This window comes from Nymphaea colorata, chromosome 1, assembly GCF_008831285.2.
Source record: "Nymphaea colorata isolate Beijing-Zhang1983 chromosome 1, ASM883128v2, whole genome shotgun sequence".
Classification (NCBI taxonomy): Eukaryota; Viridiplantae; Streptophyta; class Magnoliopsida; order Nymphaeales; family Nymphaeaceae; genus Nymphaea; species Nymphaea colorata.
In genome coordinates, this window is record NC_045138.2 from 31,767,550 (window position 1) to 31,793,596 (window position 26,047).

At 36.9% G+C, this 26,047-nt stretch overlaps 2 protein-coding genes and 1 non-coding gene across 7 annotated transcripts; 1 reads left to right on the forward strand and 2 right to left on the reverse strand.

Moving 5' to 3' along the window:
• Positions 1–42: 42 nt before the first annotated feature.
• LOC116246450 (centromere protein C) lies at positions 43–9,273 on the reverse strand. Of its 3 annotated transcripts, none has more exons than XM_031618337.2 (11): positions 8,983–9,273; positions 7,539–7,777; positions 7,377–7,465; positions 5,945–6,047; positions 5,599–5,813; positions 4,173–5,428; positions 4,029–4,080; positions 2,038–2,123; positions 1,831–1,909; positions 1,609–1,716; positions 43–470 (listed from the first exon to the last, which is right to left on the reverse strand). In XM_031618337.2, exons 1-11 carry the CDS (start codon positions 9,160–9,162, stop codon positions 340–342), a joined length of 2,538 nt encoding a protein of 845 aa, XP_031474197.1. In that variant the 5' UTR covers positions 9,163–9,273; the 3' UTR covers positions 43–339. The 3 variants fall into 3 exon arrangements, with proteins under 3 accessions (XP_031474197.1, XP_031474196.1, XP_049931654.1); XM_031618336.2 differs by having other exon boundaries at positions 4,023–4,080; XM_050075697.1 differs by lacking the exon at positions 8,983–9,273 and adding an exon at positions 8,692–8,875 and having other exon boundaries at positions 4,023–4,080.
• A 2,028-nt stretch (positions 9,274–11,301) lies between these two features.
• LOC116259694 (protein PHOSPHATE STARVATION RESPONSE 1-like) lies at positions 11,302–25,256 on the reverse strand. 3 transcript variants are annotated; one of them, XM_031637615.2, is made up of 8 exons: positions 25,067–25,256; positions 19,316–20,106; positions 18,993–19,188; positions 18,838–18,914; positions 18,718–18,757; positions 18,326–18,380; positions 16,598–16,667; positions 11,302–12,100 (listed from the first exon to the last, which is right to left on the reverse strand). In XM_031637615.2, exons 2-8 carry the CDS (start codon positions 19,946–19,948, stop codon positions 11,756–11,758), a joined length of 1,416 nt encoding a protein of 471 aa, XP_031493475.1. In that variant the 5' UTR covers positions 19,949–20,106; positions 25,067–25,256; the 3' UTR covers positions 11,302–11,755. The 3 variants fall into 3 exon arrangements, with proteins under 3 accessions (XP_031493475.1, XP_031493467.1, XP_031493459.1); XM_031637607.2 differs by having other exon boundaries at positions 18,993–19,197; positions 19,316–19,950; positions 25,067–25,255; XM_031637599.2 differs by having other exon boundaries at positions 18,993–19,197; positions 25,067–25,255.
• On the forward strand, positions 16,147–16,244 carry LOC116246511 (U6 spliceosomal RNA). The gene has a single exon (XR_004170698.1). It is a non-coding gene; the product is annotated as a U6 spliceosomal RNA (small nuclear RNA).
• Positions 25,257–26,047: the final 791 nt, after the last annotated feature.

A 26,047-nucleotide genomic window follows, 5' to 3' on the forward strand; every position in this document is an offset into this window, starting at 1 on the left:
CAACATTGTCCTACTAAATCAATTAGATCCACGACATGTTGCTGGAAAAGAATATGATAATATATCCATATCGTGCAACCTTGTGGCATTATCTACAGTCATATGTTCAGCAGAAGTCCTCAACACTGGAATCAAGTGAAAAGGCTTTGGATAATAACAATATGGGGCATATGTGCAAGCACATTGAAGGCCAACTCAAAAGGAATTGTTTTGGAATCAAACAACACATACGTTTACAGAGATCCAACACCTTTGGAAAACCAGTGGCACGAAGCTTTGCACCAACCCCAACAGTCGTTGGAATGGTTTTAGTTCCACAGAATTTCAGAAACAGAAGTATCAGTGTGAACCTGCTAAAGCCAGCAGATGGGAATATTCATCTGACACAAACGATTTCACTTTAAGGGTTGTTTGCTTCTTGCTGTTATCAACTGGAGAAGAATATTTTACCCCAATGACGGTCACCAAGCCTGTCGCAGAAAAATTCAAATTACAGATTCAGTCCACATGATATAATGACCGTATGTGCACATGTTGTTCAACCAGGTAGATCAGAGAGCTCACATGCTAACACCCCAAAGGCCAAAAGTAACTCTTGGAAAAGGTAAAAATAAAATTTAGCTATTTGACTTTATGAATTTAATCCTAATGTGGCAGTTCACAAGTCCATCAGCATAGATTAATCAGGTCACTCATAGTGTCAGTAACTGACGGCGACCAAGCAGATCCGGGTACCTCCAAAAAAAAAAAAAAAAAAGGAACAGAAAAGAAAGCCAGTCCTGCTTTAGCATGTTTCTAACAATCCAAATGCATAAATATATTCGTTATTAATTGAGAACTAGGCTGTGGCTTGCATAGGCTTTACAAAAAATTGATTTTGACCACTAACCACACAGTGTTCCAAGAGTTCTTGATATCTTGGTTGCTAAGGAAAATATCTGTGCATGAAAAGCACCTCTCTTCAATTAAGATGAAGCAAAAGTACAAGTGGAAGCATATACCTACAGGTATCCATGCCATGTATTATCCGATAAGTGAAGAAGAAGCTGATTCCAGACCATGATACCATACAGTGGTTCTTGTTTGTATATGTATAGTTTTAGATATCTTAGTGGGTTTAATCACCTTCAATGCATCATGAGATTCAGCAAAAAAGCAAAGTCTCACAATTTATGAAGATAAAATACTTCAAATATTTTGGAAAAATCACCTTAAACTCATTTTATTATATAAAAAATTAATACGCACAAGTCAATCCTATTTATGTTTATATTGAGGAGCACAGGTATAGGAGGTATTTGTGCATGAAACGAATAACAATTTTGTATAGTTAAGAAACATAGAAGAAAATTCACATACCAAAATTGCAGCTAACGTAATAATGCTATAAATATTACAAAGACTTAGATAAAAAAGGAATAGGAACTGTTTGGAACATGAATTGGGAGACAAGAGAATGGAGACTCAACTATTTCATAATAAGATGTTTTTTGGCAAATCGACTCTCATATCTATTTTCATTACCATCGTCATCCCCATTGCAACTACTCCTGAAGTTGAACAGATGCATGATCCATCTTTCCCTTTCTGAAGTAAATATATACTTACTGTTGTGTACACGTCCATACAAGAAGCGTTCACCCTTCCAGTATTCCAAAGGCCTGGACTTGATTCTGGTGCTTCTTCTGACCCCAGATTTCCATGCAGTGCCAGCTCCTATATCAATGCCAGAAGCATGAACTCAAAGAGAAGAGAGCAGCAAACTGGAAACAAGAAATACACAATATCCTCCCAAATTTCATTAAGCTCAGCATAATTATGATATCATACCTAGAAGGCTTTTTCTACGATCTGATGCCGTCTTCTTGGATTTTTTCCGTCCTAAAGCCATAGAAGGTGCTTCTGATGTCTAAACATACTCATTAACATTAATGACTTCAAGTTAATCAAGTATTTGATCTGTTATACGCAATACATTGCTTACAAAAAAAGAAGACAGAGAAGGAAACATAAGAAGAACTAAGACTTGAAAAACACCTCTTTTTGCGGGCTCGAAGAAACATTAATTTCATTCAGATGCTCCTCTTGAGGCCTGCATGCGCCTGTGGGAGGGCTCATTTGGTCTGCAAATATCAAATGAGGACCCCAGCATAAGGAAACGGGTAGGTTGTACACAAAAGGGAAAAAATAAAATAGAACAATTATCTCATAAATTCATCCAATGCATGAGATAATTTTCATATATTTTGCTGCAGACCAGGAAAAAAAAGAAAAATACAAAAATAACTCCCCAAAAGTATAGTAGATGAGATGTCTAACTGTCTATTTGTAGGAAATCATTCATAAACCTACTAGCCTAAAACTCGCAAAACCTAGCCCACATTCCCCACTCTGAAGTCTGAACACATCATGGCAACATAGCCAAAACACACTGCATGACCATTGAAAATACAAATTTTTTTCTTCTGCAGGCCAGCATACAGAATGTCAAAAATCATATTGACCAATCCATACTTACTGGAAGAAAGGATGGAGTATGTATGCCACTTCACATAAATTTCAAATTTAAAGCAGAAAGTTCAATAAACCAAAATTGTCAGGAAATTATCAGAAATCATAATTCGTTCAGGAAAATCTTAATTCCACTTTTTTTTTTTACAATCCTAGGTAAAGAGATTAAGGACGTGGACTTCTCCAATGATACATATTTTTAAATTTTTCACCAAGTCCCTTTGGAACTTATTGTATTTAAAATTTTGTCTAAAAATAACACAATCTATAATTGTTTTTGAGAATTTCATAAACTAAACTTTCAATTTAAATAACACAGTAAGGATTCCCTAAATTAGCTTATAAATCTGATTTTTTTTTTCTTGTCATGCTTTCCCATTACTTGAAACTCATAAATCACATTTTGGTCCAACATAATCCCTCATTTTGCTTGTTTTGACTTATCCTGCATTATTGTGGACCTCAATTTACTGCTGCATAATACTGATTCCATATCATTCCGGCTTTAATATATATATATATATATGCAGTCCATTATCATGTCAACTGACTGAGGTAAACTGTTCCTATATAGCACCACACTGAAGAAAGAAATGCTGCTACATTGGAGGAAAATTTTATTTCCTGCCATAATTCACTATTCAAATATGGAAGAAATAGTGAGAAAGAGGAGGAGGAAGAAGAAGAATAAGAAGAGCGGGAAAAGAGAAAGATGGGAATCCAAATTATGCCAAGGGATGCACCATGTGTATTAACTATTAAGATCCTGAATCCCTCCAACTTTGGTGGTAATTACTCTAAGTTTCTGAGCTTCTAACCCCCTAGCCAGGTTTTATAGACCTCAGTCTGGCAGATACACTTGTCATATATGAATGACTACAATGCAGAAATGCTAATACCCCTCACCCTAAATTAAGGGTGGGCACCGAGCCAGGTACCCGACTTGGGCCAGGCCCAGGCCCTAAATTTGGGTGTCGGGCCGGGCCAATAACTTGTTTGTAACATTATTTTATTTAAATATATATATAATATATATTATTAGTAGAAGTATTATTATTATTAAACATATTTATATATTATATTATACATTTATATATATTTCATTATACCCAGATGCAGCCCGGCCCAAGCCCACCTTCTTATCAGGCCTGGCCAGCTTGATGCCCTTCCGGGCCTAAATTGCACACTACAAGTCTACAACATCTTACAACCATCTCCCAGCGTGACTATGGTAAGGGCCATCATTAACCTCATGCATCAATTAGAGATGTCAATAACCAGACATGCATTTAGTAAATAAATCAGCTGAAGATGCACTTTATACCTTCCATCTAATGCTTTAGCTATTAAAAATTTCCTTCCCTCTAGAGTCTAGACATGTACAGTTTTTCCATAGGTCCAAAGTTCACATAAGGAAATGCCTAATAATCCTGAATTCTCATGCATTTCTATTAAAACTTGAAAATCATCAGAAATATCTTTTTTCTATTTTAAGCAAATAAGCATATTACCCTTACCACCATCCACAACTTCCTGAGATGTTGATGCTGCATTAGGTGTTCCTCGAACCTGGAATGTGAAGCAGGAACTAAGCACTGACAGCAAAGAAAAAACACAAAATAGACCCAATACTAAAGAGAAAAAAAATGTATTTTGCTCACACTGTCTTCTATGCAGACGCAGGGCACACCAGTCTCAGGATTGACATCTTTGGCAAACCATTTTGAGTTTTCCCCTAAACCCTCATCAGCTGAACAAGTCAAACCATTGTTTGACATGTTCACATAATCATTATTGTTCACAGCATCACATTCTTCCAGTGCCAGATGCTGAATACCAGGAGTTGACTGTATTCTTGTGGAATTCTCGAGATCTGAATTTTTATCTGTGATGCAGTTACTGGACATGCCAATTTGAGGATTGACAACTTTGTTGGATCCATTTGAGTTGTTACCTAGTTCCACACTAGCTGGACAAATTAAGCCATCTCTTAGGACATCCTCACAGTTGTTACTACTTACAGCTTTACATTCTTCTGATCTAGGATGCTGAATAGCACAACCAGAGGTTGATTGCTTCACGATGGAATTCTCCAGATTTGAATTTTTGCCTGACACTTGATCAGATGGACAAGCAATGTTCACTGTCTCAAAACCTGATGAATTCTTATTGATACTGCATGCTTCTTGTCCTGGTAACTCTGAAATGCTGCTCGCAGTCAGGTTCTTCTCTTGCCCTAGCGCTTCTGGACCAGCCAAGCCATCAGCCTGTGTGGTCAAGGAAGTCAACCCAGTTCTCATAGTGTTTTTCTCAAGCCATTTGGAATGAGAAAACCCACTCGGTAACGACCCATTTTTGTCAGCACACTTTGAAGTAGGACTACGAAGAATTGCCAATTGATCTTGTTGAATACCACCAGGATGAGACGGTGCTTCCAATTCAAATTGAGTAGCAAAGGAAGATCCTTTCGTCAGATTAAACATAAAGGGTGAGTGAGATGTGTCTTTTTCGCTCATTCTTTGTGATTTATGTCTACAAAAACCAGAAATTGCAGCAAATGGGCTTTTGGGTGGAGTAGGTGAAGTCACTGGACTGCATGTAGTTTCTGGAACTGCATGATAAGTCTTTGGTGTTTCCTCACTAATTTTTGAATTCCATGTCTGGTCTGCAAAGTTTGAAATGTTGGATTCCAATCTGATTTTTTCCCCTGAAGTTGATGCTTGGGAAGACATAATTTCATGTAAACTGAACCTATTGAACTTGGGCAATTGAATTTTATGCATATCAATCGCTTGCATGTCCAGGCTTTTCTGCAGTAAGCTAAATGTGTGCCCTTCATCAGGATTACAGCAAGCATCCAGCAATGAGCCAACAAGTCCATCATAATCGCTTTCTACAGGGGCACAAATTGTTGTTCCTGTAACCATGAAACATAAGCCGTCTCAGCCCTTCCATCAAGATAGTAGTACAAGGGAGAAAGGATAGATGAAGAAACAACCAAAGGGCATTAGTTAGGGACTTCATCTAAACAGAAAAACTATCTCAAAGCATTTTCCACTTCCTGTGGTGATAAAACCATGCAATTACCTTTCCCATTTTCATTCAGAACATTAATGTCTTCGGCCATTCCTTGGTTCATTCCAATTCCATGGACTGACATAGATGCACTCCTTGAAAGTCCATAACCATTCCTGGGAGAAGGAATTGAGCTGTTTCCAACTTCAGATTGCTCCACAGCCAATGCATGTTTGGATGCATCAACAGCAATTGCAGTATAAGAATGCCTATATGTTGCTGTTTTCCTGTGATTAAGGCAGAACAACAATTAGATGCAAGTCCACATTCTCCCACGAGATGCATCAACAGTTTTAGTTTATTCCACTATCCACTTCACAAGAACCATGGCATCATATAGAACTAAATCACTTAGTACCCAAGAATTCCTTGACGACGCGTCCTCGATTCTGATAAACAATGACTTGAACTTTGATCTACCAAATTTCCCCCCATCAATCTTCTCAACTCCTTTTCAGCATCTGCCAGGAAGAAACATAAAAACATGCACGATCAAGCCAAGAATCATCCCTAAACAAGTTTTACAGTAAATTCTCTTCAGATTGCTGATCACCATTCTAAATATCAAAGTAGTATAAAGGAAAGTTAACCATAACCGCCAAGGGGCCTATTGTCACAGAAAACGCGTCTTAGTCGAAAAAATGCGTTAAATACGTGAAAAACAAGTCAGCCGTATAAAACGGCAATTAAACGAGTCTTTTTTTAAAAAAACACCAGAAAATAAAAAACATGAAAAAAATGTATTATAAGCATATTATACACGTTTTTTCACGTTTTTTCATATTTTTTATTAATTTTTTTTATAATTTTCAGGATCTATTAAATGTTTTAAAAAAATTGCCGAGATATTCCCAAGATACACAATTTTGCTGTATTATACCCAAGAAATTCCTCGCCGTATAATACCCGCACACGATATATGTGACAATCATCTGCTAAGTGAAACATACCTACCTACATGCAAGAGGCGACATAAGATGAATGATGATGAAAAGTATTACAGCTCAAAACTGTTGTTTTCCGATGCAAGAAATGGACTTGAAGAGGTCACTGACAAAAGTCAGGAAACAACTTATATGACCACAAACCAAGTTGTCTTCATCCAGGTTTGTCTAAAACCTGGTTATAACTTTGTTTGGATGTTTGGCCCCAAAAAAAAAAATAAAAAATTATACGGTGACCATTATCTGAAAACCACTAACCAGAAAATGGCACAGTTTCGTCGCCCATGTGAGAGACCTAGCCCACCCAATTCTGGCTGGTCTACGACCAAAAAAATGATTAAAAAAATTATGTGGCCCAATTTTTTTCAAAAGTACTTTCCAGCCATCTGGCCAGTATGATATGAATCCAGCTGCTACTGGCGAGAACCTGACCAAAGATGGCCAGATGGCAAAGGAGCTCCCCCCACCATTGGTGATGGACTAATAGTGGTGTGGAAGTGATGAGGAGAAGTGCACAATAAACAAAGTTAGGAGGTCAAAAACCTGCCTCTATGCTCCAACAGCTTTCTATAACAAGGTTATATCCCTGGTTTTTAAAAAAAAAACTTGGTTTACCGTCAGTATAACAGACAGAAAACCAAATTTTTCTTTATAAATCTGGTTTGAAACCCAAAACCAGGTGCTCAACCTCATCCGGTATTTATGCCCCAAAGAAATTTCTTTCCCATCCATGTCAATCATCAAATCACAGCAGGAACTCAATGCATGAACAAGACGCTGCATACTCTAGAGCAGCTAATTGTACTTCATTGAGGCATGAATAAGAGCACATGAAAAGAGCCTTACTTTCTTGTCGTTCATATGCTGCGAAAAACTCTTCAGGGTCCTTCAGTTGATCAAAATCAGGTTGTGCGCTTGTAACCACAACATCCTGACTGTCATCAACAATATTTCACTCATGATACATCAAACACAACTATGAAGAAGCCCATATGTTTAGTCGTTTACCTTGTTGGTTTCAACGAAAATCGAGCCCTTTTCCGACCAAAGCCAGGTCGCCGTTTTTGCATATGATAACCATTCTCCTTTCCTTCAGCCACAGGATGTTTGATACATTTGGTTATGCTCAAGTCGTTCATGTCTGTCTCTCTCAAGGGTTGCCGTGCAGTAGCATCCTTTCGAGATTCTTTTGCACTATTAACAATTCTGTTTCCTTGTAATGGCAGTTGCTTTGAGATATCTGATACCTGAACCAAAACACAGAGAATCCAGGCATTTGTTTCTTAGCAAAACCGTCAACCACAATGAAGAATTAATTGGTCACCACAAATTCTTCAAAATATAATAACTACTTGCAGCAGGCTAGCAGCTAAATCACGAAAGTAACTTCATCTTCCTTGCAGCAATTACAAACCATCACAGCCTTCAATCTTATTAAGATTTTTAAATACCAAGGCAAATACAGAACTCAAAAAGGCAATTCAAGGCACTCTTACGAAGTAAGAACCATATTCTCAGTACTGACATTAAAATTTCTAAAATACAAGTCAAATTAAGAACATGTTGCGTCATTAATAGATCTCGACAACAACGGATGAGGACTTTGATGCTTATTCAACAAACAAAAACTACAAACAGGTATGGAATCTAGAAAACGAGGAAGTAACCAGAACTTACACTTCTATCAAAATAATGTTTCCAAATTAAACGTGTACTCTAAGAATCTAAGTTTCTCTCTTGTTTTCCCTCCCTTCTTGGCGAAGCAGTCATCGTCTCAGCTGGCATGGCTTATCATCTTCTAGTTTTCACTAATCGAACTTCATGTCTTATTCCTTCTCATAAGACATAAACCAATTCCTGACGATACCAGAGAGGAGCTGAAATCTATCGTAAGAAGCTCACACCTATATATCACAGGATTTCTTCATCCAAAAATTCCAAAAATAACAAGTCATGGTCAACGAACGTGTTCGACTTCCATTCCCGATTTCCAGCAGCAACAGCCTTTCACCGAACAACTCTTTAACAAAAAAATTGAGAGAAGGCCACTAGAAAACTTCCATAATCCAACGTCCAATCAATCAAGGCACTTTAGGAAAACAATAAACAGCAAAAAAGAAAAGAGAAGCATCGCAAGATCCAGATCTGGGGATAAAAAAACCTGAAATGAACCCGTTTTCCTTCTGGACTTGGCCCGCGCTTATTAGAATGTTTCAATTTCAAGATAAACGGGAAACAAGGAAAGTTAAGAAGCCCAAAGTGATAAAACGAAAACTAAAACAAATATCCACCCTAAAACACTCAGACTCATCCATTCTTCCGGCGCTTGACATCCGATGACCACAGGCGCGTGCTCATACAGATACAAGTAGAACGAGCGTATGAAAATGTGTGTGAGTGTGTGTGTGTGTGTGTGAGAGAGAGAGAGAGAGAAAAAGAGAGAGAGAGTTACCCTTATCTTAGACTTCAAGAACTCGTGGACCGCTTCGATATCGTCGAGATCCGACGAAGACGCCGGTAATTCTAGGGTTTTGACGGATTCCGGGAGGAAGTAGAGAAGCGGAAGGGTGGCGAATGGATCGACTGGGCCAACGAGACTCCGTTCAGGTTTCGAGACGTCGACTTTCCCCATTCCTAACCCTGAACAAGCATCCTTCCCTTCCCACGGTAAATTTGGGCTCTCTGTATTTCCCCTGCTCCTCTCTTCTGCGTCTATTTGAAAAACAATTTGAATTCAGTTCCGACGGGAGGGAATGAAGCTGGACACCCCACTCAACTTATAGTATTCACGATAGTCGGATCGCTTTGAGAAATGGGTCTAACCAAGAATTTCGATCCGCGTGGAAATTACGAAATTACGCTCAACTTTTTGTGGAATAATAAGTTAGCGGATTTAATCTAAGGTATTTCCCCTTTAATGCCCGATGGATGCAAAACACAGTTTTGAATCTTTAACAGTATATATATATATGTGTGTGTGTGTGTGTATCATTTTTTTATCAATTACATAAATTCAATTTAGATTTGAACCAAATTATCAGATTACATGCAAAAAATTGATTGACATCGCATTTTTTTCGTGTTTGTTTCGAAAAAAAGGTGTTTTCTGTGACTATGGACCTCACAGAATGTCTGATATTCTTGTATTTTCACAAGTGCAGGTCTATTGTCCACAGATCATACAACCATCCTCTTTGAAAAACACAGGAAGCCCATTCAAGGAGCCATTTGAGATCACTTGCAAAAGGGATGCATTTGCAGAACTTATAACCAAAGCATCAAGCTTTATTTCTTGGAGGCTGACTCGGGTTTATCATCGTTGCTTTCTTGAAGGAAGCCTCTGGTTGCAAACCACACCTTCATCTACGCCTCAACCAATTTGGGCTTCTACTAAAGAGTCTATTACATGCAAATTTTGAAGGAAACCGAGTCTGACAAGATTTTTTTTTATCTCTTTTGAAATCAATAACAAGATTTTTTTTTTCTTGTGAGATAATTTTGGGAATGAAATTTGTGCATATGGAAAGTGGTGGGAAATTTTTCCCCTTGGCATAAAAATATTCGATTAAGGATTCTCTTAGTATCATACTATTTTACTTCATTCGTAAATGAAATGTAAGATTATTTTCACTCTCCTTGACCCGCCTACTTTTTATCTTTTCCAATGCACCGTGCACGTACCTACTTTTTCTCTTTCGAATTTTTAATAACAGAAATATTTTATAACAGGAGCTCGACCATCTTTTTATATTTATACTACCCTCAGCAGAGGTGGCAGAATAAAGAAAGACCACTTCATCTTGCCCCCATTAAACAGTGGGAGAATTTATCTGCTGGGCGCCTGAGATTTGAAAATTCGACATCCAACGACTTTGTCATAATTTAAAATAAATTCACATTTTCAAGAAATTTCATGATAGCTTATCTTGATCGAATCCTTAACTGGTGGAACTATTAAAAAAGATAAACGCTCTTCATTCAGTTAATTGAAGCACTGTTTCATCTCACTGTTTCCGTAGCTATGGCCATGAAGAAATTCTAAGCATCAATGCAAGCCCTAGGTAGACCAAGCATTACGAGAAAGAAACTCTAAGCAACAATCAAGCGCTAGGTAGACTAAGCATTACCATCTCTGAAAAGGCATGCTAGGTTTTTATCATAAGTTCTATGATAACAGACAAAGGAAAAGGATTTCATCTCTTACCATAAGTAGCAATATGCAAGATTTTTAAATGACAATTCTTATCTTGAAGGGGGTTTTGCAAAAAGAAAGGTGGTTGTGAAGATAAGAATTATTTCGAAGAGTGGTCTAAGTTTTAACACTTTATTGAAAGGAAGGAAATGAAGTAATGGCTCTTAAAAGAGACTATTTTCTCCACTTGCGATATGGTAGTTGCAGCTGTGGCAAAAGCAAACTGTCTGAAAGAAGATACACAGCTGCAAAAGCAACCAGAAACTGTTTCTCGATGACTTGGATTTATTCAAGAACTTTACATCTGAATATGAATGGGCATTAAATTCCAAACGTATTTCAATCAGATTGTTATATAACAGTTTCCCTCCATCTGAATGATTCGAATCTGCATCCAATTAGACAATAAAACACTAGCTATCTGTGGTAAAGGCCACATCCAATCAGAATCTGAGCAACAGTCATGCACAATTGTGCCTTGCAGAAAAAGAGGTCATGTGGAATTCCTTGCAACAGAGCAAGAGAGAGAGAGAGAGAGAGAGAGTCATTCGAGTAATTCTATGCAGTGGAAGGTAACAGTAAAGACAAGGGAAAGACCACTAATCACAGGAGCTGCTGGAATGCAACTGACCAATGTGAGCCGTTAGTGGTTCACTATCAAAACACAATCTTTAGCAGACCCTAGTTAGTATACAAAAAACCATCACGCACAAGACGTGTGGATCATTACCCTGGTCTTAAGAACAAGATCGATATATCCAAGAGAATTGCAGATAACATAAGCTTCCTTTACAACACATGTTAGAGTTACCAGTTACTCTACTCCATGGCTGTAAACTATTTTTTTTATTTGAAAGAAAACATTTCAGAGAATCCTAGATTACCATGATCAGAAATTGCATAATTAGGGGGGCTCTGAATTTCCTTGGCTCAACTGTCTCGGTTGAGAAAACTTCCCTTTTGAAATAAACTATGAATTGTCTGATGATTCTGATCAGACCCCATGGACCAACTGAAGTTCAGTTCTGCAGAATCAACTCAAGGATGACTTCAGACGCTTTGCAGGTGGTAACTCTGACCCAACATTCGTCACCTGGTCAGGATTTGATGACTCTACTTCAACTATCCTTTGTTTCTGATCGAACTGCTGATTCCTATCTTCTGTTTTCTCTGGAATAATATCTGTCTCGTTCATGGCCAGAGGTTTTCCCAGATCATTTTCTTTTGAAGATTGGGTTATGTCAGATGGAGAAGCACCAGACGCATCATCAAGCAAAGAAGGCATTTTAAGCTTCTCACTGGTCTTGCATTGTTTTTCAAACATCATTTGGAGATATCTTCCTTGTTCTTCAATTCTTAACTGTAGGTTACGCTGAATCTGCAACAGCATAGAGCTAGTTGATGACTTGATGTCCCAGAGAAGCAACGGTAAATAGTGCTTAGTGATATGAAAATATTCTAGGCATGAAGATCAATCTTGATGGGGTTGATTTGCGTGTTATGCACCAATAGGGGAGAGTGTGGAAGGCACTTTCCTCCTTATGACAGCCTGGAGAGACCTGACAGTGGGCCTCTGAGGCTGCGTGTCATAGGGGGAAGGGCCTTCCATGCCCTCCCTTGTTAGCCCATAACAAATAAGCTGTTCTATGCCTTAACAACAATACATGAATCTAGAATTTGTCATCAAATTAAGGTCCTTATGCTAGAAGAAGACATGATGGGCCAGCTGACCTATTATGGGCCTTTTTTATGGAATGTAAAGAATAGACAAAAGGAATCTCAAAGCAACAACCACAGTAGTATTCAACCATGACACGAATTCCAGCAAACCATCACTCGAGGGAATTTCCCAGTTAAAGCAAAAGTTGCTATGATATAAAAAGGAAATATGAAAAATTAACTACCAAACAAAATGATACAATCACAAACTATTCAAACAAATTCAGTTCTGAAAACCAGTGTTACCAAATCGGCTGCATCACATTGAATAGGTGGCAAATTCATTTGATTCATTTGCCAATCCTATGGTGCCACACGTCGCACTTTCTTCATTTTTTATTATGTTTTGATTTCTTTTTGTAATTTTTAAAGGTTGTTGCCCTTGCTTCTAAATATGTAATATTATTGTTTACTGATTCATGCCCAACTCCTATCCCAATTTGATTCACCCAATTCTCCAAATTGGCCAGCTGCCAGATTCGATCAAAAGACTGATTTTCATAAGATTGCTGAAAGCACATCAATAAATAATATAATACAAAGTTACAAACAAACAGAAGCAATGCATTTCAACAATAATTTTATCATTTGAATGGATCCCCTACAGCATTGTACTTTTCAGGATAAAATAGCATTACATCATTGAATTGACAAACCTAGGACAGTTTTAGATCACTTGACACCACTTGTTTCCTTCTGGCTTCCAGTTAATTTGTCATTCTATTTTTGTTTTTACCTTCTTTTTTTCATAAAAACTTAGTATAGTTTCAATTTCTTTGGCCATTGAAAGAAAATCATTTAGAAGTGTCAAAAGTTGCCCCCGACAGCTTTTTCTTCACAATGCCATCTACATTAGTTTTCATCCGTTACCTTGCCACTCCTATCCTATGTAATTAGGAACATAAAGGCTTCAGAGGAAACAAAATTTTTAGGTATATCAGGTCACTCAAGTATTTTGATGAAAAACTTCCAAAGCTCCAATGCTCCATCAAAATGCCAATGCATGTCTCTTAACCAAGTCTGGTGAAATCAAGTCTTTCCCTGTGTGTGTCAAAAGTATTCATACAAATTGAAACCGACTGACGTAACCATTGATCATGTAACTATTGATGACCATCAAGGTTTGTCATGCACTTTGAGGTTTTCTGGTAGTTTTCATGTTGTTCGGTTGTTCCTTACAACCTTTACGTCTAAATTTCTGCAGAATCCTGGTTTCAGAACAAGTACTACAAACATAAGACAGTTCAGCTTGTGCTTTTGATCTGATTATGGCTTATTAGTACCAAACCTATCAAGGACCTAAGTAAACAAACACCTTGTTTAGGTGAAGGTACCCATGTCAACACACCCAGACAAGGGTGCAGCACTGAACGCAGCATTGATTGTATGCATCTATTTTTGTTTTATACCCTTTTTTAAATATATGTGCATTCCTTGGACCACTGAAGGAAACATACACCAAGGGAACAGGGTTTGTAGTTCATATGGACAAGGAGATAATAGTTTATCATTATTGTTTAGGTCTTCAGTAAAGTCATTCCTCAAGCCTGTGCAAGCTCCAAGAATGGTCAGCCGAGTATTCCGAAAAGGTCTCAGTGGGCACAGTACATTGCGAATATTACACTAGTAGAGATGTAAACGATTAACATTCGGTTTCAAGATTGGTTTCGTCCAAAATCCAACTTCCCATGTACATGGATCATCTGAATGTCATTACATCCTACACCCTAGTCCATCTCTTGATCTCATAAAGAATAAGGACCATTCACCACTGAAACAAATTTTTCTTTACGTTGGGTACCAATTCTTCATGGCCTCCTTTTGCATTGTCATGTTTATTAATAATAACTTCACAGTGATTGCTGCAACAGAAGTTCTTACGAACATCCAAAACATTGGAAAACATTTCAATCAATGTATTTTGTTATTTGATAGCAAGAAGAGGAAAAATATGCAATTAATTCATTCAGCAAGTCGACTGAACACCAAACATCGTGCTTTTATGCTCCAGTCCAGACATCATAGTGGAAAGGGTCCACCCACAAATAGGGATGTCAACAGAAAGGATTTTATTTGATTCAGTATGAATTGGATTCCAGTTAGTTAGACCAAGTAAAATGAATCAATTTTAGGTTTTTCCTAACCAATTCTGATAGGTATATGATCCCAATTGCATGTACAATTTGCATTTGGCTCCTCCGCATTCAAACTGAATTCAGTTCCAGATCTGATTAGCCGATACATAATTCACCTGATTATTCAGCTGTGGTGATCGTTACCCCAACCACAATCTGAGACATATATATTCCTACACATAAATAATCAGACTGCTTTGATTCTTATCATACCTGGTTGCCAAAGGCCTATAAATGAAGTGACGCCTTCATAGTCCAAAACCAATTTTCTGTCTCAAAGTACTGAGCCGCTTGAGTTCTTAAAGTAGTCACCTCCTCAGCTAGCAGCATATATAATTACGATCTTATGAAAAAATTTGATGACCTTATGACTATACGCATGGAAATTTATAATGATAATTTTTTATAGCGGATACCCTTCTTTGTTTTTTATTGACAAGGTTTTTCTCAGGAACTAATCAGGAAACTTGTTTTGCTTGAAGCAAATCTCACAAATTCAAAATTTTAAAGATTCTAAAGAAATAAATAATATGAAAAAAACAAAAATGTCAATTTTCTATTGTTCTTCTTACAAAAAATTGATAAGTGTCAACATGTCACAAGAAAGAAACCTCAAATATATATATATATATATATATATAGTTTTTCTAAATGTGAAAAAGTTGCATTTTCACTTTGGCACTCCTTGTTAAAATATCGCTAATTTCTCACTCTTTTTGTTTTACTTTTTATTTTATCATCTTTTAAAAAAGGATACTTTTGACAATCTTTCTAATGAAGTCAGAGTTCCAACATGCACAAAAAAAAAAAAAAAACCTAAAAGCATTGCAAACATCATTCTTGGGCTTTTCTTGGCAATATTTTTTCTCAGGCATTAATTGGGAAGTTTGTTTTTCTCAGGAAAATCATGGGAACTCAAAAAATATGAAAAAATAATGCAAAATTGAGCTTTCTACTATTTTTCTTACAAAATAATAAGTTCGAGAACATTCAATAACATGTAGAAAGAGACCGTAAAGTCCAAACTATGTCAAAAATAATTTTCTCAAAAAGGGAAAAACATGATATTTTCATTTTGGCATTTTTTAAACATTGCAATTTTTTAAATCCTTTTTGCATTTATTTATTTTCCCATTTCCCACACCTCCTGGAATAAAAAATATTTGTGACAATGCTTAAAGGAAAGCTAGATTTAATGAAATTGATGTAAAGTGCAGATTGCAGAACTTCAAAAGCACAAAGAAGAAAGTTGCCTCTATAAACTTCCATTAACAGCTAGATTCATGAGCCCAAATGCATTAGTGCTAAATGCTAACGAAGAATCAACACGTTGATCCCATCAATATAGATGACATGCTTATTCCACATGGTAGACCAATGTGTCCATAGATACAGATGGTCATAGGAATAATCAAAAGTAGCACAGATAATTTTTTTGACAACTGAAATCGGATAGAAGAATAATAGATGAACCAATGATCACCTGGCAATGGAATAGTTGAAATTAAGAAACAAAGTGATAAGCAAAAGCATCTCATTAAAATTGTGTGACAGAAACTGGAAGTTTTGGGTCTTTTCAGAGACATCCGATAAAATTGGAATGATGCAGAGAAGATTAGCATGGCCTCTGTGCAAAGATGACACGCACTGGAGATTTTGGGAATACAACATAACAAGATAGCCTGCAAGTTAAAATTATTAAAACAAGACAAAATAGTGGAAGCATAAAATTGACATGGGATAGTTACACACATTTCTACTTAAAATTTCTGCATCAGCTCTTTATCAGAAAACACCACATAACAGAACATTAACAAGAAAAATCTCCAGAAGATCGACAGAAAAATCATCATTTTTTTTAACAAAATAAGGCTTCTTGTTAAGCCATGATATAGCTGCTGCTAGTATCATTTGAAGACTATTTCATTATTTTACAAGAAGTTCATGAAAAAATCATTCATGAAGCAGACATATGCATCTTAGAAGACAGACTGTAGATTAGGACAAAAATAAATTCATACCTCCAGTTGTTCATGCAATCTCTTCTGCACTTCCATTTGTAGTCTCAGTGCTTCAGTAATCTCAATACCCCTGTTTACCAAGTCCTACAAAGTTAGCGCAGGGAACCCACGGCAGATGGTTCAAAATAAGCATAAATCCATAATAGATATTATCTAATATCTCGTATAAAGATCTTCTGATTTTCCAGTAGCCCTTCATAGGTGAGTTTTGTCACTAAGATTTCTTTTCATAATGAAAACTACTCTCTCTCTGGTTAGTGTTCACCCTGAAAAAAACTTGTTCCCCAGTTTCTTTCAAAAGAGTAACTTAACATCAGATCTTCATAACTAAAATAGAAATGGAAGTTAATCAATTTTTAATGCATAAATTAGACAAAGGATTTGAAAAGTGATGAAAAAGCGAAGGTTTTAAAACTTGAAGCTAGTTGCAGGTCATCCAGTTCAATAGCAGAACCAAGATGCACTTTGTGAGTGTTACGCAATGTGACGGTCATGACAATTACTACCAAAAAGAAAAAAAAAAAAACAAGGCATCACACTAGCAAACGTGATTTGAGCTGCTATCGGCCATATCATTGTCCGATAGCTGAAACGTCTTAAACCAAGGTACAAGACAGTTTGGCTCGTTCTCTCCAAGTTGAATTGACTAATTATGAGATTATTTATCTCCAATATCAGGATCTTGACTCCAAGAAACCCATTCAATTTGACCGAGAGGATTTGAATACCCATGGGATTCAACAATACAGCCAGTAATCTGTGCAAGACCAAGTTGGACGGACCATGTTCATCACATCAAACAAATAAGGCATGAAAGCCACTTCCCAAATGCTATATGCTAACATGCTAACTTGCAAAAGTCAGCAGTTGCACACAGAGAGGCCAAGCCCTTAAAAAGATTAGTTAGTTGACTAAAATAAAATCAATGAGGTATAAACACAGAGAGGTATGTGTGTGTGTGTAAACAACTAGTTGGTCCAAGCAGGACTAGTGAATCCAAATCAAATAAAAAACAAGTCATGGACTAGTTAATCTAGTGAGCTGACCAGTCTACAAAATGCCCTGGTGACTTCAGATCATGAAGCAGTCGGTTGACCAAGATTGGACAGGGACCACATTCATCACATCAAACAAAACAAGGCATCAAAGACACTTCCCAAATGTTACTCACTGACGTTGCAAAAGTTAGCAGTTGCACACAAATAGCACAAGCCCTTAAAAAGATTAGTTAGTTAACTAAAATAAAATCAATCAGGTATAAACACAGGGGTTTGTGTGTAACGACTAGTTGGTCCAAGCAGGACTAGTGGATCCAAATCAAATAAAAAGCTAGTCATTGACTAGTTGATCCAGTAAGCCAAGCAGTGCACAAACGGCCCTGGTGACTTCAGATCATGGACTTAGTTGGTTGACACAGCCAACTACTCCTAGTCGGACCAACTAGTCGCTAACTTAACATGCTACCCTAAAAAATGTAAAAATATTGACTGAACACTTAAAATATATGTTAACATATAAGGTGTCATTCTGTATATTCAACATCAACATTATGCATACCCAGAAACATTCCCACCAAAGCTTTAAGGTTTAGAACTTTTAGAGTACATATACTTGAAGAGGATAACTAGTCTATTCAAAATTTCTTTCTGGAAGTAATAGTAAGTGCCAACTATGAAGCCCATCATATGTAACTCTTGATAACCAGTAGCACAGTAATTAAGAACCTACGTTTTCAGGTCTAGAGATGATATTTCCTCAAGACTTGTTTTCGTGTCTGAACCTCCTGCATGAAACAGAAATATAGAATCTTAATTATAAACCAACGGAATAGGAACAATGGATAACAAAATTCACAAGATCACCACATGGAAACAAAATCATTGGAACAAAGCAGGATTAAGGAACAAAAACAGTTCATAGTTTTCAAAAGGGTTACGTCAGGATGCCCAGTCACATAGAATGGTAACTATTGGAGAAAAGAACAGAGCAAGGTCAAAGCCGAACCAGATATGGCCATACTTGGAACAAGACATTATTGAAGAACAAAAAAGGTTAGGGTCTGTAAAAGGAGGCACATAAAGATGCTTAACAAAATGTTAAAAGAACATAAAGCAACTTGCCTTCAGATGCTTCAGGTCGATACCTAGCTGTTCGATATTTCTGGCCACATAAAACGATAAATGGTCAAAATCGTGAATTTAATGGCTAAGACAAAAAATGAAAAAAGCATCAACACAGACCTGTAAGTGACTTTTAACATGGTAAATGGTCAGGCCTTCTACTTTCATAAGCTTTAGAACACCTTTTGGTGTTGCTTCTGCAGCACACCATATTATGAGCGAGCAAAAATGCTTAAGAAAATATTTCATTACAAAGCATTTTCTTAGTTACCCACTTTCACTGCCACCAAGACGGTTCACAGCTTCAACAAAGCACTCATGGAGTTCTGGTGTCCAACGCATTCGGGGTTTATTCTGGGTCCCGTTTGTAACTGATGGACTTGCCACATGGTTTGAATCTCCTGAGAGAGCAGGAACCTGTTGATTAATTTGGGGTTGGCTGACTGTGAAATCTGAAGGCAGCTTGGGACCCTGGTAAACCTAGAAGAAAGATTGTACTTTAGTTTCTTTGGCAAGTAGCAACAAATGTACCAAAGAGAAAAAGAATCTACAATTTAAATTCTTCTCAGATTTTAGAATGTTAGAAAGATAACCCTGCCTTTATCTCTGGATCAGGTTCAACAAGGAGGTCATTCCAACCAGTGGCTACTAAAGTGTCATCAGCCATTATCTGATCAGCCCATTCCTGAAAGTCACTTTGCCGAGATTGGTCTTGAGAAGCCATGCCAGTGCTGTTTTGTATCTGGCTATGGCAACCACCACCATCAGAAAAATCAAAAAATAGAGAATCGTCTGACCATGTTGCATCATTATTTTCTCTAGTAAAATTACTAGGTGATGTAGTCTGGAACAAAACTGACTGAGAAGGAAGTGCCTGAGCAACAGATGTTACATTGTTTGATGCTTGAGAAAAGAATGGAGCACTGTTGGCATGCATCTGATGCTGTAAAGAGCTAGAATAATGAAGTTCACTTGTGAAACCTGAACTTGTTGAGAACATGTGTCCAATGGCACCATTGTTTGTCGCTATGGATGCTCGATGTTGTCCAACACGGTTTGCCCAAAGTTCCTTTTCCATTGAAACCTGCTGGCAATCTGGAAGCTTTGGATATTTTTTTTCAGCAGGTGTAGGCAGAACTGATAAAGAAGATGATCTTCCAACAGATGAATTCATAGCACTTAGTTGCTTTCCCTCTGACCTCTGGCTTGGAAAGATTGAGCGAGCTTCCATTTCTGCCCATAAAAATTGGAAAGATATCTTATATGAAGTTCTTCAGACATATATTGTGTTCTCACTTGCCATTGTTTACAATATAATTTCCATAATATTGTCCTTAAGATGCTGAGTTTCCAAATGTAAAAACAACATCCAGTCAAAACCCCCAGGACCTGAGACAGAAGAAACCAATTTTGAACAAAAAATGTGAAAAAAATGAGGCACACATATTCAGCGAAACTAAAAAATATTCCCAATACATATTCATTGAGTGCACATTGCAGCCATTTACTTTCTATGCATAATAAAGCATTGTCCTCTTCAAGAACATCTTTCTTAAGCCAAGAGACTTGAAAGGCTCTTTTTCTCTTATTTAAATGTCAAAGTTTGCTAAACAAAAAAATGTTCTCTGTTGTGTCTAAACGTTATAGCTTACGAATTCCACTGAAAAAGCATCACCTTTCCTTCATTTTCTTCATAAACAAATCACTAAAGAGCCTCATTGGGAAAAACATGTAAGTTGCATAAATTTAACTAGTTCTACACCGACAGTTTTTCTTCTTTCTTTTGTTCTTTCTGTTTTATTAACAGTCAACTACATATTAGTTGTTGTAGACCATTTTTTGTTTCTGGATTTAGCAAAACCAAAGTCCCTGGCAACAGGTTTTTCATAGAACTACACTCAGAATGGTAAAATTCTGAGGCTAGATCCTTTACCAGCTCATTGACATAGACCCTGGTATTGCCATTTTAGTAATAATATCCTAGTTAGAAACATCACGGAGAAATTGTTATTTTGCTAAAGAAAGAAAATCAAAGTGATATGTAGTTCATGTTTTTTTCGCTTCTTACAGAATATTTTGGAATTATGTGAACATCTAAACCTTTGTGTTGATATCACAATGTTTAAAAATAGCTGAAGTGTCCATACTCCATAGTGTCGAATGAGTGAATTCTGTGGAAGCCATCACCAAAAGCAGTGTCCTAATTGGGGATAGATTAATCCCGATAGCCAATCCAAAGAGCAAACCATCCCAAGGAGAAGGAATGCTGGATTACCTCTTATCTGGGAACTATCATTGATGGGTGAATGCTGCTGGGTGCACAAAGCACTACAAAAGGAATGTCCCTCTTGCTCCCTGAGGGGTCAGGATTGGAAGTAGCCATGGCTATGGGAGCTATTAGAAGAAAAAAGCTGTTTTCACTAGGGCAATCATGGTGGCAACACTCATAAGCAGTGTTCACCAACAGTGTGTGACATAAATGACATGAGTTGGGTCAAAACTAAAACAAACAAAACACTTAAAATTTCTTTTGGCAGATTAGCAAAAAGATAAAAGCTTGTAGCATTTTCATGTTTTGATTGTGAAGAAGGAGAATGATTCTTATAGGTGCACAGAGATTACACAATCTCTACACACCATCGGTGTGACTGCATATGACCACTGCATGGGTGCATGACTCGGAACTGTACAGTCATTGCAGCTTAAACCTCAACTTCAGCATTCATCAGTATCATCACATTAATGCACATTAGCTGTATTCTTTCCCATTTGAACAATTTCTTTATATGCTGCAGAACACTGGCATTAGGCTAGTTCCTAACTCAACCCCATTCTTAAATAGATATTCCGTATCAGACATTGTAGAGCAGTTGAGGTATTAAATTACATATTAACTGCAAATTTCAACTAAGGCGGATGCATATCATCATTTTTGTCATTTCTAAGTGTATTTGTCCAAGATGTTGATATTTTCATAAATTTCCAAAAAAAAAAACATGAGTCCTGTACTGTGGTTGTCAAGAGTTTCCTAAAAAGTAAAATCTAGTTTGTCATCATGGTATTTCTTCCCAAAAATACATTCCCTCCGGACATTTGTTATCAGTTTGATATTGAAGTTTGAGCTGTTGATCCCCTATGCAGCATTCTCCATAGAAGGGAGTAGACACGTCTATTAAGCTGTATGCACTTTTGGATGTTCATTCTCAACATATGTTTAATCATCTTGCCACTAAGAAATGAACTAGGCATATAGGCTATTTCTTATAGGACACAAGGAAAAAGAGACAAATTAGTGACCACCATGCGCACATAAGCAATTCAGCTTGGAAGTTTACCATGAGTCACCTTATGAGAAGCATTTTTCTCCAGTCAATGTCCAAGCTAGAAACATGAAAGTGGGTATAAATATCTCATTAACCATGGAGTAAAGGCTCCAACACTGGGGTTCCACATTTGCACACATGATCCTTTATCCAGAGCGTATGAACCTATGCTAGTTAATGTAAATTGGGCCTCACACTTGTTCACCTATGTTCTACTGTCTTGTCTGAACTGTTATAATATATGAAAGCCCAAGAAATGATCACCCTAACGTCATTCATCGGGTTTAGACATTATAGTGATACCTACTTGTCGGATCCTTTAGCACATTTCATTAATACATTTCCCAGCATTCCACTTGTAGTCATAAACAAGTCCGACAGGCCATGTTCAACAACCAACTCACAGCATAATGTAGTATGTTTTTTAATATACAATCTCACATTCTGATTTAATTTTACCTTTGTATTGTAGATCCTTTCTATTTTTTACACCACTTGAAAAGCAAAGGTTTCAATTAATTGCACTACTATATTTTTTTCATATCATCCTAGAAATCTTATTATCTCCTAGAGGTGAAAAAGACATCAGGAGTCATTTTCTTTTTTCTAGAATATTGAACATAAAGGCCTTTCAAAAAATAAATAAATAAATGAGAAAGGATCCGCCAGTTCAAGTACTTAGGCATCTATCCTATGATGGACCAAACTTGCCTCACAACACAAATCCTTTTAATTTGAGAAAGAGTAAATCTGACATTTCTTGTACCTCATCACCTTCTGGAACACAAAATTGAACAGCAAAGATTGCAACAATGAGGGAAGTAAATAACATGTGAAGACATTATATTGGCCAGACATCTCCAGAGCTTCAGTTAGGAACCTTCAGCAAGATCATTATTGCTTTCATTTTCCACATTAGGAAACTCTCACTTAACTAGATTGGAATTGTTATCTTCTCTTTTCCTCCTACTGCTTCATCCTTTCATAGATTTATTCCCCCTTATACAAAACCTCCTATTGTATCATATTTTCTTGCTAAGAGAATTATCTTGTGTTCTTTAAAATTATCCTGTTCTTTTTCTCCTGCAAAATCTTACTTGCAAAAGCATTCCTAAATTGCCCTGTACCACCATTAAAGTTTACATGATTAATTTAGTCTCTTTCTCAAGTATCATGCGGTATAAACATAATGATTGTTGGAACCCACTCCTAACCCTAACCTAAGTCACATGGGTACTTCAGTAAGGTCCACGTACCCATGTCACCGTACCCGTACCCAAAATGGGTACTTTGACACTTGGGTACCTATAGATCCAAACTGCTTAATTTTACTTTGATTTAATTTTTTCCACCTTATTATTCTATTCTTTGGATGTGAAAACTCGATTGATGTTCATATTTGACTAGGGGGCTGCTTGGTTGTCCATATGTTTAAAGTTTTTCATAGGTTTCTTAAACACACTACTGCAAGAGCCGTTAATATATATTTTTTATGTTATTTATTTGTTTATGTTGATGTATATTTTTTATTTTGATATATATTTTCTAAGTATTTCTTATTGTTTATATATATATATACGACCGTACCCCCGTACCCAAGTTTTTTGAAAATGGTCACCACCCGTACCCGCACCGGCACCCGTACCTATGTGACATAGACCCTAACGGAAACATAAAAGATAACTGTTTCAGCAACCCAAGATCCAAAGTCAGAAGTATGGGAATGGTGAAAGCTTTAGGGGCAGAGTCTTGAAATCTAAAATCTTAGGAAGGAGGAAAAATAAGAATGCCAGATCATGACTGAAATGAAGGTATCCAATAAGAGAATCCAAATGAAGCCTTCAAAAAGTTACGAAATGATGGCAGAACGAACATAGGAAATAAAAAAATTAAAAAAAAAAGACCTAAAGGGATAAAAATCAATGGTTGCATTGGGATGACACCCTCAAAAATGATGTTTTGTGAAAACCATGTTTTTAACTAGATTCCAGACCAGGTCTGTGTGTTTGGATGTCAAGAACAAAACCAAGTTTTCACTTTCTGAAACAAATAGAAGTAGCTAATTGCTGGAGTAGCTAGTAACATAAGAGTAGCAGACAGAAACAATTACTAAAAGCAGACAAATTTAGTCCCACAGCATAAAACAACTTTAAAATAGCTGAAGGGGCAGATTCCAAGCAACTAGTTGCAGCTAATCAGGTCATCCAGTGTCCAAGATAACCAACCCGAACAGAGAAATATGAGCTTTGATGCACGCCAAGAAATAAAAAAATAAAGTTGAATAAAACTTAACAATTCAAATAAACAAAACTAAGTACACACAGAAAAATGCTAACAGAATATACTGATCACCTCATGCAAACATGAGAGCGGATTCAGTCCTCCGAAATGCAACAGCATATAACATCTAAAAGAACTCAAAAGAAACACGAAACGAGTAAGTAACCGGAAACCCTAAAGTCTCTTAATTCCACATGCAGAAGTTAAGCAAGGGATTCGAGAAAACCAACACCATCGACAACACCGAACTTCTAGCGACCGAAAAGGAATGAAGAAAGAAAAAACAATCGCACCAACATAAAAAAGTCTTAACGAAAACAAGTCTACATAATGCCAAAAGTATGATGGAAACAAGTCTACCTAATGACCTGTCTATCTCAAAATCAGCAATTCCACGCTACAAAACTACCATGCAACCGTGCCAGTAGAACAAAACAATTAGCATCGATCAAAACATGATCAAACAACAAAGTATTAGCAGATTCCCAGTCAACCAGCAAAAAAGAACCAAACAAAAGCCCCAAAAAATCGAGCTAAAGACGTTCGTTCTCACACGTCCTCCAGACAAATTACCAGAAAAAAAAAAAATCTCTCCAACATCAATCATACAGGAACGTCAATTTATGAAGACCAATTACGCAAAACCATTGACACATGAAGGGAAAACAACAAAAAAGGGTGCCCACGATTCCTGCATAATCAACCATTAACAAAAACATTACAAAAAGGAAACCCCGATAATTTACCTCCTCGGGTCGTTGAAGAATAACAAGAAGAAGAAGACGCGATTGAAGGCTCTTTCAACCGACCAGATTCACAATCGGAAGAAATGAATTGAAGAAAAAGGCAGAAAATATTCCGGCATGGTCTACTCAGAATTCCATCTCAGCGTCGAACAGGAGAGAGATAACAGAGAGAGAACTTGAGTTGCCAATAATTTGTCATTTTCAGTTTTTTGGTTCTACTATCTTTGACATCTTTGTCCGGACCTTCTCCTCGAATGACATTTGAATACCCCTTTCCCTTTTGGGACCGGATCTCTTGGTTTGGATCAGACCCAATAGTTCTTGGTCGGGTCTGGATTTGTGGATCGGTTACATGGATTTTATAAGGTCGAAGGAGGTAATGAGGACCGGTGTAAAGTGTAAACCATTATTGGGTAGCTCAAATTAGGGTTTCTTTTATTTCTACAATCTCAAATCAAATCAAGGGTTGAATAGGACTTCCGGGGTCATACTGCTATTATTATAAGAATATAGGACTATATATATATATATATATATATATATATATATATATATATATATATAATCAAATTTATCTTTCCAACCAAAGGATTCCTGTTTCATATGTATGTATGTGTATGTATGTATATAAATGGTAAACGAGAGATAGAATCAACTGAAAAACAACACAATAATAGTGGAGACTGTCTTTGTTCTAATATATCTTCTATGTTAGTCAGAAGAATATGAAAAAAAAAACACTAAATAGACGAGGACAAAACAGTGCAAAATAATTGAAGCTTTGATTTCTCAAACTTAGCTCGCTGAATCTGAAAAAGCTTGTTCTTCTTTAACAGAAGCTCCTCCAGTAACTATATTCAACACGCCACATCTAGATCAACCAAGGAATCAAAGAGATTTTGAAGATTAATCTGGTTGGATTGAAACTTGTGGATCAGATATTGAGCCTGAACCCTAGGAGCGAAGCTAGAAATTTTTCAT